The 13,399-nt window shown below is 45.2% G+C and overlaps 1 protein-coding gene across 8 annotated transcripts in view; it reads left to right on the top strand.

Moving 5' to 3' along the window:
- Positions 1–13,399, top strand: part of LOC139537745 (rap guanine nucleotide exchange factor 6-like) — a 184,521-nt gene that overhangs the window by 46,062 nt on the left and 125,060 nt on the right. For all 8 annotated transcript variants that reach the window (XM_071339458.1, XM_071339461.1, XM_071339457.1 and 5 more), the window contains one exon: positions 1,129–1,198. In XM_071339458.1, coding sequence (XP_071195559.1) covers positions 1,129–1,198 — 70 coding nt within the window. The remainder of the gene's footprint in view (positions 1–1,128; positions 1,199–13,399) is intronic.

Here is a 13,399-nt window from a genome sequence, read left to right as displayed (position 1 = left end):
GCTATACCTTGTTAGGTCATGTTACCTCATTAGCTAGATATAGCTAATAACTTTGGGAGCATTGAGCATGATGCAACGTTTTGGAACTTTCAGATAGAAATATGCTATGTAGAACAAACATGCCTGACGTGTTTAAGGAATAACGTTGGCTCTATTCATAGAATTTCTATCTGCAACGATCGAGAATGTTTTTCCAACTGAACGTACCTCTGGTAACATTACCAGTAACCTATATGCAAACATTTTGGCGGCACCGAGAGAAAGGGATAGCAAGCAATTTGACTACATAATTCTTGCCACTATGCTTTATCTGACTGGTTAAATACATTTATTTAGAGTTAATGTGGACCCAGTGACTTAGACTTCAGTACTTGGACCAGGACTCGAGCACTGGGACTCTGACTTAAGACATAGGGACTCATGACTCGAACTTGGACTCGAGCACAGGGGACTTGGGACTCGATTTGGACTTGAGGTTTAGTGACTCACTGGGCGAAACAGCCCATTAGCCCACGTTCTAATTGTGGACCTTAATGTGGTTGCGGCGTCTGTGGAACGTTAATAACAATGACTCGACTGAGTGATGGAGGTGCAACAAATAATACTTTGCGCCACCATCTCTCTGTCACTCTCTGTGTTTCTCTCGGCCTTTCTTTCTTTTTCTGTCTCTCTCTCGGCTTGTGTGTGTCTTTGTTTTGTATGTAATGTGCAATATTTATGTAGGCTGAATTAGGAATTTACATGGTCAAATAATTCTTACATGTTTTTGTCATATTTCTGCTGTTGGAAAGAAATAGGATGCTGTGCAGAAAAATATGTTGGTAGGACAAGGCTATGTATGTTTGTGCACATGGAAGTCAGTGCTTTATGTTTATGTTAATGAGGCAAGACAAATGCAATGTGACTAAAATGAAAGGGCATTTAGTTGACTACAATGTCCCACAGTTTGTCATTTTGACAATAACTAGACTAAATCATTATTCAAATGACAAAAATGTGACTAATGACTAAGATTAGATGACTAAGATTAGACTGTGTGTGGTCCCACCCTGGCCATATAAAGATGCCTTGGCCTTCCACTTGGTTTAACACCCTGTGTCCTCTGTGCTGTGTGTTCTCTCTCCACAGCTTTGGCAAGCAGCTGGGGGGCAGACGAGGCTGTGAATGTATCACTTTAGAGCCCTCAGAAATGATTGTGGTGAGTAGAGCCACTGCTTCTCTCTCTCTCTCTCTCTGTCTCTCTCCGTCTCCATATCTACTGACTCTAGTACAGAAAAACACAGACCGGGACAAAGACAGTGGATTGTGGCAGTAGGTGCAAAATGCCACAGAGCCTACATAATTAGATTGTTGTCTTAAAGCTATCCTCTCCATGGGTTCTTCAGTTTCATCTGAACTAGGCCTATAGTCTTGATCTTAAGAAGACAATACTACAATAATACAGCTCAATGCGATGCCTACAAAGGCTGTATCACCCAATAGGTCTACATTGAGGCGTGTCTGTCTGCGAGGCAGCTAGGTCATAGTTGTAGCACACCACATTCAGACTGAGGCTGAGTCCATCACCACCATCTCCCTGAGCAGGCCTGGCTAGCGAGCACCAAGCAGGCTGCTCCATCAGAAGCAGGCTGGGAGCAGGAAATAGGCTTCTCTATTAGATTTGGCTTGGCTGGTTCTGCTGGCCTGGGTCCTCTATCCATCCGCTAGTTGGCATCCACTGGAGGAGGACAGTGAGGGGAGGGTGAATGTGGAATGAAAGTCTTCACTGTGTGCAGATAGACTGTCTGATTAGCTGTGCCTGGGAAGACATTGGAGGGGGGGATGGTAGGCTGGGGAAATGAAATTATATAAGCTACTTGTTGTTCATATCCGCACATTTCCTCACCCTTTCGGCCCTGATTGTCCGTAATGCTGCTAATAACCACAGCCAGTGTTGTGGTTACTGTTGACTCAGTCAGTCCATACAGGCAGCAGAGAGGGGGGTGAAATGAGACTGGATTGTTTTGATGACCATGTAATTGATATTGCATCATAGCAAAGTCATTGGAGAATAATCACTTGATCGTGCTCTAGCGACTCCTTGTGGCGGGCCAGGCACCTGCAAGCTGACCTCGGTCGTCAGTTGAATGGTGTTCCCTCCGACATGTTGGTGTGGCTGGCTTCCGTGTTAAGCGATCAGTGTGTTAAGCATCGCAGCTTGGCGGGTCATGTTTCACACCTTTGCCTCTCCCGAGCCCATTGGGGAGTTGCTGCGGATGAGACAAGATGATAACTACCAGTTGGATATCACAAAATTGGGGAGGAAAAGGGGGTAAAATTACAACAAAAAACAAAAAATCGATTTATCTGGAGCCGTCGGTTCTGGCCCCGTAGATGGACAACATAGAGATGTTATAAGGCCATCCTTGCCGCTAACGGGACCTCTATGGGCTTTGCTATCACAGAAGTAATCAATGGAAAAGATGCGAGGTGCGCACTCTACATTTCTATGGACAGCAGCTGTCATGACATTTTTCCAAACAGCGTCCGCTCAAACTAAATGAGGAAACAAGTCGAGATCGGATCATGGAAACACACCCGGTAGAGAGATGATTCTGATGATTCCCAATTGACCCTTCACTAAGCCCCGCCCCAGAATTTTGGCCAACCAATAAAAGCGCTGCAATGGATAGCAACTGTCGTCGAGTCCGAGACCTCGGACAAGCTCACATCTGAAACGCATAAAAGCCAATGAGAGCGATACAAAAACCAAAAGCCGGGTTTTCATCCCAAAACAAATTTTTTAAATGGCTAATTTAACAGTGCACTTGCTACTGTGATCCCTGAAATGCAGAGTATGTTAGAGTAATTTTTCTAATCCAAAATTATATTTTTGTTATAGTTTGCTAGCTCAGCTGATTTAGCTAGCTCTGTCTTATTGACCACCTAACACTAGCTAGCAAGCCAGTTAATATTTATATATTTCCCCCCCCCCCCCATATTATGAATAAAACTGCTGTTGACATCAGGATATGAATTGAGAGCACTAGTTAGCTCCAAAAGTGGAAATATATAATATACTTTGGCTGCATGCTGACAGTGCATTCAGAGCCAGCCAGTGGCTAGCCACAACACAACCTTAATTTTACCAGGATCCTGTGACGCAATTGTAATGACAGTCAGGGTTGGGTAGGTTACTTTCTAAATGTAATCCGTTACAGTTACTAGTTACCTTTCCAAAATTGTAATCAGTAACATAACTTTTGGATTACCCAAATTCAGTAACGTAATCTGATTACATTCTATTACTTTTAGATTGCTTTCCCCTTAAGAGGCGTTAGAAGAAGACAAACATCTATGTTACCAATTGAACCACATCTATTGCAGGATAAATCAATGTTGAAGTTTACATAGCTGGTCATATGTGGATGTTCAATTGTACTTTATGGGTTGGTTATGTAGGCTTCTTCTAACCCATCGCTTTCTACTACTTTCTACTTACATTAAAAACCAAAGTCTATCAGAATTCCAGTCATTCCAATAAATGTTATACCCCTTGATTTTCAAGAATAGGACATGGAAATATGGAAGTATAGATTAGCCAAATTGTTTTACCTGAGCATGACCCCAAAACTAAGGATTTATTAGCCAGCCCTACTGTTTCTGATTTTGTTGTCATGCTGGACTGATTGGGCTGGGCTGATTTGAGTTTAAAAATAAACGCTGCACTCATGGAATGGTATGCTTTGAGCACTACTGAAAGTGCTATTTACATGTGAAAAATTAATGCCATATGCTGCATTTGCTACAGGCCTATTGTTTACCTTTTTGTTGGTGACACTTTGATATCTTGATAATATGCAGATGAAACAATAACACCCCGCCTCTGTTTTGGTAAAAAGCTGGGCCTGTAGAAATGTAACCACTCTCAGATTAATAGACAGCTATGGATGCAAGGACTGACCATCCATGATATCAAAATTATTGTTTTAACCATGTTATGAGGCTATACAGTGTTTGTTTACAAACATTGGAAAAAAACAAGCTTATATGTTGGGTTCTCATGGAGTGTGACAGTTGAACTAAGCTCATGAGGTATTTATAAGTTATATTCTTCAAGTGTGTGTGATATATATATTTCACAGTGGGTGCGAGACACTGTGGCTTGTAGGCCACAGTGACATTTGGTGGAGGATCGGTGATGATCTGGGGGTGCTTCAGCAAGGCTGGAATCGGGCAGATTTGTCTTTGTGAAGGATGCATGAATCAAGCCACGTACAAGGTTGTTCTGGAAGAAAGCTTGCTTCTTTCTGCTCGGGCAATGTTCCCCAACTCTGAGGATTGGATTTTCCAGCAGGACAATGCTCCATGCCACACATCCAGGCCAATCAAGGTGTGGATGGAGGACCACCAGATCAAGACCCTGTCATGGCCAGCCCAATCTCCAGACCTGAACCCCAATGAAAACCTCTGGAATGTGATCAAGAGGAAGATGGATGGTCACAAGCAATCAAACAAATCCAAGCTGCTTGAATTTTTGCGCCAGGAGTGACATAAAGTCAATGTGAAAGACTGGTGGAGAGCATGCCAAGATGCATGAAAGCTGTGATTGAAAATCTGGGTTATTCCACCAAATATTGATTTCTGAACTCTTCCTAAGTTTTTAAACATTAGTATTGTGGTGTTTAAAAATGAATATGAACTTATTTTCTTTGCATTGTTCGAGGTCTGACAACACTGCATCTTTTTTGTTATTTTGACCAGTTGTCATTTATTGCAAATAAATGCTCTAAATGACAATATTTTTATTTGGGAGAAATGTTGTCAGTAGTTTATAGAATAAAGCAAAAATGTTAATTTTACCCAAACACATACCTATAAATAGTGAAACAAATAATTTTGGAGTGCTATCTTAATTTTTTCCAGAGCGTATAAATATATATTAGGGATGCAACGGTACACACTATGTTGTCGAACCGTTCGGTACGACCCCGACGGTTCAATACGCACACGTGAACTGCGGAATTATATGTCTGTCATTTTCCTATAATTTCCAAAACTAGCTTTTTGCGCTGCAGGCTACATGTACATTCAGATCCACAGAACCAGACACTCAGTTTGTGAACAGGCAAGGCAGGCAACTGCTTGGGGCCCCAGGCTGTTAGGGGCTCCTGAGGGCTGAACAACTTCGCAGCAAGGTCTCAAAATGTGGCAGCCACTGTGACCGCAACCCCCTCCCCCTTAAACAAAAAATGGACGATTTGCAATGACATCTCAGTAGGAAACCTCCCTAAAGGGGCCCCATGACGAGAGGGGAAACTTAAAAACAAATATTCTCTCAGCTCCAACGTGACAATGGCGAGCGCTAGCGAGACAGAGAGAAGCAAATTTGAAGAGTCACCGCCGTGTTTCAAATCCACTGTGTGGGAACATTTTGGATTCAGTGACCATAAACAAAGTACAGTCTGCATGCATTGCTTTGCCATTGTCGGCTACTCGAGTGGAAACTCTTCTAACAGGCTGACTACACCGCTGGCGTTGCGTGCGCGAGCGTTGCAAAATACAAAATACATTTTGAAATCTATATTATTCAATTATTGCACCCACACTGCTTGCGCGCGCCAACGAGCGTCTGCGTTGCCAAGGACTAAAATAGAAGGCGTAGAGGACCTTGTGCATTTCAGGTAAAATAACAACTCAATGTTTATATCCCAGGACAAATTAGCTAGCAACAGCAAGCTAGCTAAATAGGACAAATTAGCTAACAAGTGCAAGCTAGCTAGCTAAATTGCCATAAATGTTTAATGCTTTTCGATTTGTCCCCAAATTAATGTAATTGGTTCAGAGTTTGTTTTGATATGTTAACCTGCGTGTCGTGATCGCTTTTTGTGTGGGGGGACAAAATAAATGTATGCACGACAGCGCGCACGCGCAGCCGGTTTGTGTTCCGTGTAACATGTCATTTACGTGGCCGTCACCCGGCCGTATCCCTTGCAGGTGGAGCTGGTCCACTCGTTAGCCAAAACAACAATCTCTCACTGCTGCCTTCCAACAACAATTTGCAACAAATTCAGAAAAGCAAAGAAATAATGAAAGCAGTGGGAGTATTCATAGCCAAAGATTTGCAACCCTATTCGGTGGTTACTGACTTGGGATTTCGTCACATGATGAAAAAGTTTTCACAGCGTTACATTGTCCCCCCCAGCACACATTTCAGCAGCAAAGTAATTCCCAAACTCTGAAACATCACGGAGAGAAATTGAAAATGAATTGACACAGATACCCTATCTAGCTCTCTCCACTGATAGTTGGACCTCCAGAGCAACTCGAAGCTACCTCTGTGATGGTTCACTATGTACTGGAAGCTACCTCTGTGATAGTTCACTATGTACTGGAAGCTACCTCTGTGATAGTTCACTATGTACTGGAAGCTACCTCTGTGATGGTTCACTCTATACTGGAAGCTACCTCTGTGATAGTTCACTATGTACTGGAAGCTACCTCTGTGATGGTTCACTATGTACTGGAAGCTACCTCTGTGATGGTTCACTATGTACTGGAAGCTACCTCTGTAATGGTTCACTATGTACTGGAAGCTACCTCTGTGATAGTTCACTATGTACTGGAAGCTACCTCTGTGATAGTTCACTATATACTGGAAGCTACGTCTGTGATAGTTCACTATGTACTGGAAGCTACCTCTGTGATGGTCCACTATGTACTGGAAGCTACCTCTGATGGTTCACTATGTACTGGAAGCTACCTCTGTGATAGTTCACTATGTACTGGAAGCTACCTCTGTGATGGTTCACTCTGTACTGGAAGCTACCTCTGTGATAGTTCACTATGTACTGGAAGCTACCTCTGTGATGGTCCACTATGTACTGGAAGCTACCTCTGTGATGGTTCACTATGTACTGGAAGCTACCTCTGTGATAGTTCACTATGTACTGGAAGCTACCTCTGTGATAGTTCACTATGTACTGGAAGCTACCTCTGTGATAGTTCACTATGTACTGGAAGCTACCTCTGTGATAGTTCACTATGTACTGGAAGCTACCTCTGTGATGGTCCACTATGTACTGGAAGCTATCTCTGTGATGCTTCACTATGTACTGGAAGCTACCTCTGTGATAGTTCACTATGTACTGGAAGCTACCTCTGTGATGGTCCACTATGTACTGGAAGCTACCTCTGTGATGGTTCACTATGTACTGGAAGCTACCTCTGTGATAGTTCACTATGTACTGGAAGCTACCTCTGTGATAGTTCACTATGTACTGGAAGCTACCTCTGTGATGGTCCACTATGTACTGGAAGCTATCTCTGTGATGCTTCACTATGTACTGGAAGCTACCTCTGTGATGGTTCACTATGTACTGGAAGCTACCGCTGTGATGGTTCACTATGTACTGGAAGCTACCGCTGTGATGGTTCACTATGTACTGGAAGCTACCTCTGTGATGGTTCACTATGTACTGGAAGCTACCTCTGTGATGGTTCACTATGTACTGGAAGCTACCTCTGTGATGGTTCACTATGTACTGGAAGCTACCTCTGTGATGGTTCACTATGTACTGGAAGCTACCTCTGTGATGGTTCACTATGTACTGGAAGCTACCTCTGTGATGGCCCACTATGTACTGGTTTGGGAGATGAAGAGCTACGTTTTGCAAACTCGTCCCCTGTATGAGTCATACAAGCGCACACTTTTCTTAAATATAAAGATACTGAAACAGTACTGTTACCATGGCCCACAAACCGTGATACATACCGAACCGTGGGCCCACTGTACCATTGTGTCCCTAATAAATAAATATATGCGTGTGTGTGTATAATATACACTGCTCAAAAAAATAAAGGGAACACTTAAACAACACAATGTAACTCCAAGTCAATCACACTTCTATGAAATCAAACTGTCCACTTAGGAAGCAACACTGATTGACAATAAATTTCACATGCTGTTGTGCAAATGGAATAGACAAAAGGTGGAAATTATAGGCAATTAGCAAGACACCCCCAAAAAAGGAGTGATTCTGCAGGTGGTGACCACAGACCACTTCTCAATTCCTATGCTTCCTGGCTGATGTTTTGGTCACTTTTGAATGCTGGCGGTGCTCTCACTCTAGTGGTAGCATGAGACGGAGTCTACAACCCACACAAGTGGCTCAGGTAGTGCAGTTCATCCAGGATGGCACATCAATGCGAGCTGTGGCAAAAAGGTTTGCTGTGTCTGTCAGCGTAGTCTCCAGAGCATGGAGGCGCTACCAGGAGACAGGCCAGTACATCAGGAGACGTGGAGGAGGCCGTAGGAGGGCAACAACCCAGCAGCAGGACCGCTACCTCCGCCTTTGTGCAAGGAGGTGCACTGCCAGAGCCCTGCAAAATGACCTCCAGCAGGCCACAAATGTGCATGTGTCTGCTCAAACGGTCAGAAACAGACTCCATGAGGGTGGTATGAGGGCCCGGCGTCCACAGGTGGGGGTTGTGCTTACAGCCCAACACCGTGCAGGACTTTTGGCATTTGCCAGAGAACACCAAGATTGGCAAATTCGCCACTGGCGCCCTGTGCTCTTCACAGATGAAATCAGGTTCACACTGAGCACATGTGACAGAGTCTGGAGACGCCGTGGAGAACATTCTGCTGCCTGCAACATCCTCCAGCATGACCGGTTTGGCGGTGGGTCAGTCATGGTGTGGGGTGGCATTTCTTTGGGGGGCCGCACAGCCCTCCATGTGCTCGCCAGAGGTAGCCTGACTGCCATTAGGTACCGAGATGAGATCCTCAGACCCCTTGTGAGACCATATGCTGACATATGCACATTTGTGGCCTGCTGGAGGTCATTTTGCAGGGCTCTGGCAGTGCACCTCCTTGCACAAAGGCGGAGGTAGCGGTCCTGCTGCTGGGTTGTTGCCCTCCTACGGCCTCCTCCACGTCTCCTGATGTACTGGCCTGTCTCCTGGTAGCGCCTCCATGCTCTGGAGACTACGCTGACAGACACAGCAAACCTTTTTGCCACAGCTCGCATTGATGTGCCATCCTGGATGAACTGCACTACCTGAGCCACTTGTGTGGGTTGTAGACTCCGTCTCATGCTACCACTAGAGTGAGAGCACCGCCAGCATTCAAAAGTGACCAAAACATCAGCCAGGAAGCATAGGAATTGAGAAGTGGTCTGTGGTCACCACCTGCAGAATCACTCCTTTTTTGGGGGTGTCTTGCTAATTGCCTATAATTTCCACCTTTTGTCTATTCCATTTGCACAGCAGCATGTGAAATGTATTGTCAATCAGTGTTGCTTCCTAAGTGGACAGTTTGATTTCACAGAAGTGTGATTGACTTGGAGTTACATTGTGTTGTTTAAGTGTTCCCTTTATTTTTTTGAGCAGTGTATATGTGTGTGTGTGTGTATATATTATGTGAATATATTGAAGCAACATCTCAAGACATCAGTCAGGAAGTTAAAGCTTGGTCGCAAATGGGTCTTCCAAATGGACAATGACCCCAAGCATACTTCCAAAGTTATGGCAAAATGGCTTAAGGACAACAAAGTCAAGATATTGGAGTGGCCATCACAAAGCCCTGACCTCAATCCCATAGAAAATGTGTGGGCAGAACTGAAAAAGCGTGTGCGAGCAAGGAGGCCTACAAACCTGACTCAGTTACACCAGCTCTGTCAGGAGGAATGGGCCAAAATTCCATCAACTTATTGTGGGAAGCTTGTGGAAGGCTACCCAAAACGTTTGACCCAAATTAAACAATTTATAGGCAATGCTACCAAATACTAATTGAGTGTATGCAAACTTCTGTCCCACTGGGAATGTGATTAAAGAAAAAATAGCTGAAATAAATCATTCTCTCTACTATTATTCTGACATTTCACATTCTTAAAATGAAGTGGTGATCCTAACTGACCTAAGACAAGGAATTTTTACTCTTGATTAAATGTCAAATTGTGAAACTGAGTTTAAATGTATTTGGCTAAGGTGTATGTAAACTTCCAACTTCAACTGTATTTGTGTGTGTGTTATACTACCGTTCAAAAGTTTGAGGTCACTTGGAAATGTCCTTGTTTTTGAAAGAAAAGCACCGTGAAGAGGCAACTCTGGGATGCTGGCCTTCTAGGCAGAGTTCCTCTGTCCAGTGTCTGTTTTTTTGCCCATCTTAAACTTTTATTGGCCAGTCTGAGATATGGCTTTTTCTTTGCAACTCTGCCTAGAAGGCCAGCATCCCGGAGTTGCCTCGTCACTGTTAACGTTGAGACTGGGGTTTTGCGGGTACTATTTAATGAAGCTGCCAGTTAAGGACTTGTGAGGTGTCTTGTTTCTCTCACTAGAGAGACTAATGTACTTGTCCTCTTGCTCAGTTGTGCACCGGGGCCTCCCACTCTTTCTATTCTGGTTAGCGCCAGTTTGCGCTGTTCTGTGAAAGGAGTAGTACACTGTACGAGATCTTCAGTTTCTTGGCAATTTCTCGCATGGAATAGCCTTCATTTCTCAGAACAAGAATAGACTCCCTAGCATACTACTCGCCAATGTCCAGTCTCTTGACAACAAGGTTGATGAAATCCGAGCACGGGTAGCATTCCAGAGAGACATCAGGGATTGCAACGTGCTCTGCTTCACGGAAACATGGCTAACTCAAGGGACGCTAACGGAGTCGGTGCAGCCAGCTGGTTTCTTCATGCATCGCGCCGACAGAAACAAACATCTTTCCGGTAAGAAGAGGGGCGGGGGGGTATGCCTTATGATTAACGAGAAGTGGTGTGATCATCATAACAACACACAGGAACTCAAGTCATTCTGTTCACCTGATCTAGAACTCCTCACAATCAAATGTCGACCGCATTATCTACCAAGGGAATTCTCTTCAATCATAATCACAGCCGTATATATTCCCCCCCAAGCAGACACATCGATGGCCCTGAACGAACTTTATCTGACTCTTTGTAAACTGGAAACCACACACCCTGAGGCTGCATTCATCGTAGCTGGGGATTTTAACAAGGCTAATCTAAAAACAAAACTCCCTAAATTCTATCAGCATATCGATTGTGCTACCAGGGCTGGAAAAACCCTAGACCATTGTTATACTAATTTCCGCGACGCATATAAGGCCCTCCCCCGCCCCCCTTTCGGAAAAGCTGACCACGACTCCATTTTGTTGATTCCAGCCTACAAACAGAAACTCAAACAACAGGCTCCCGCGCTCAGGTCTGTTCAACGCTGGTCCGACCAATCTGAATCCACGCTTCAAGACTGCTTCGATCACGCGGATTGGAATATGTTCCGCATCGCGTCCAACAACAATATTGACGAATATGCTGATTCGGTGAGCGAGTTCATTAGGAAGTGCATTGACGATGTCGTACCCACAGCAACGATTAAAACATTCCCAAACCAGAAACCGTGGATTGACGGCAGCATTCGCGTGAAACTGAAAGCGCGAACCACTGCTTTTAACCAGGGCAAGGTGACCGGAAGCATGACCGAATACAAACAGTGTAGCTATTCTCTCCGCAAGGCAATCAAACAGGCTAAGTCCCAGTACAGAGACAAAATCGAGTCGCAATTCAACAGCTCAGACACAAGAGGTATGTGGCAGGGTCTACAGTCAATCACGGATTACAAAAAGAAAACCAGCCCCGTCGCGGACCAGGATGTCTTGCTCCCAGACAGGCTAAACAACTTTTTTGCCCGCTTTGAGGACAATACAGTGCCACTGACACGGCCCCCTACCAAAACCTGCGGGCTCTCCTTCACTGCAGCCGAGGTGAGTAAAACATTTAAACGTGTTAACCCTCGCAAGGCTGCAGGCCCAGACGGCATTCCCAGCCGCGTCCTCAGAGCATGCGCAGACCAGCTGGCTGGTGTGTTTACGGACATATTCAATCAATCCTTATCCCAGTCTGCTGTTCCCACATGCTTCAAGAGGGCCACCATTGTTCCTGTTCCCAAGAAAGCTAAGGTAACTGAGCTAAACGACTACCGCCCCGTAGCACTCACTTCCGTCATCATGAAGTGCTTTGAGAGACTAGTCAAGGACCATATCACCTCCACCCTACCGGACACCCTAGACCCACTCCAATTTGCTTACCGACCCAATAGGTCCACAGACGACGCAATCGCAACCACACTGCACACTGCCCTAACCCATCTGGACAAGAGGAATACCCATGTGAGAATGCTGTTCATCGATTACAGCTCAGCATTTAACACCATAGTACCCTCCAAACTCGTCATCAAGCTCGAGACCCTGGGTCTCGACCCCGCCCTGTGCAACTGGGTCCTGGACTTCCTGACGGGCCGCCCCCAGGTGGTGAGGGTAGGTAACAACATCTCCACCCCGCTGATCCTCAACACTGGGGCCCCACAAGGGTGCGTTCTGAGCCCTCTCCTGTACTCCCTGTTCACCCACGACTGCGTGGCCATGCACGCCTCCAACTCAATCATCAAGTTTGCGGATGACACTACAGTGGTAGGCTTGATTACCAACAACGACGAGACGGCCTACAGGGAGGAGGTGAGGGCCCTCGGAGTGTGGTGTCAGGAAAATAACCTCACACTCAACGTCAACAAAACAAAGGAGATGATTGTGGACTTCAGGAAACAGCAGAGGGAGCACCCCCCTATCCACATCGACGGGTCAGTAGTGGAGAAGGTGGAAAGTTCCTCGGTGTACACATCACGGACAAACTGAATTGGTCCACCCACACAGACAGCGTTGTGAAGAAGGCGCAGCAGCGCCTCTTCAACCTCAGGAGGCTGAAGAAATTCGGCTTGTCACCAAAAGCACTCACAAACTTCTACAGATGCACAATCGAGAGCATCCTGTCGGGCTGTATCACCGCCTGGTACGGCAACTGCTCCGCCCACAACCGTAAGGCTCTCCAGAGGGTAGTGAGGTCTGCAGAACGCATCACCGGGGGCAAACTACCTGCCCTCCAGGACACCTACACCACCCGATGTCACAGGAAGGCCATAAAGATCATCAAGGACAACAACCACCCAAGCCACTGCCTGTTCACCCCGCTATCATCCAGAAGGCGAGGTCAGTACAGGTGCATCAAAGCAGGGACCGAGAGACTGAAAAACAGCTTCTATCTCAAGGCCATCAGACTGTTAAACAGCCACCACTAACATTTAGCGGCCGCTGCCAACATACCGACTCAACTCCAGCCACTTTAAAAATGGGAATTGATGGAAATTATGTAAAAATGTACCACTAGCCACTTTAAACAATGCCACTTAATATAATGTTTACATACCCTACATTACCCATCTCATATGTATATACTGTACTCTATATCATCTACTGCATCTTGCCATCTTTATGTAATACATGTACCACTAGCCACTTTAAACTATGCCACTTTATGTTTACATACCCTACAGTACTCATCTCATATGTATATAC

This window comes from Salvelinus alpinus, chromosome 13 (assembly GCF_045679555.1).
Source record: "Salvelinus alpinus chromosome 13, SLU_Salpinus.1, whole genome shotgun sequence".
NCBI lineage: Eukaryota > Metazoa > Chordata > Actinopteri > Salmoniformes > Salmonidae > Salvelinus > Salvelinus alpinus.
The sequence above is the reverse complement of the archived record's forward strand: the minus strand, read 5'-3'. Positions and strand labels throughout refer to the sequence as shown.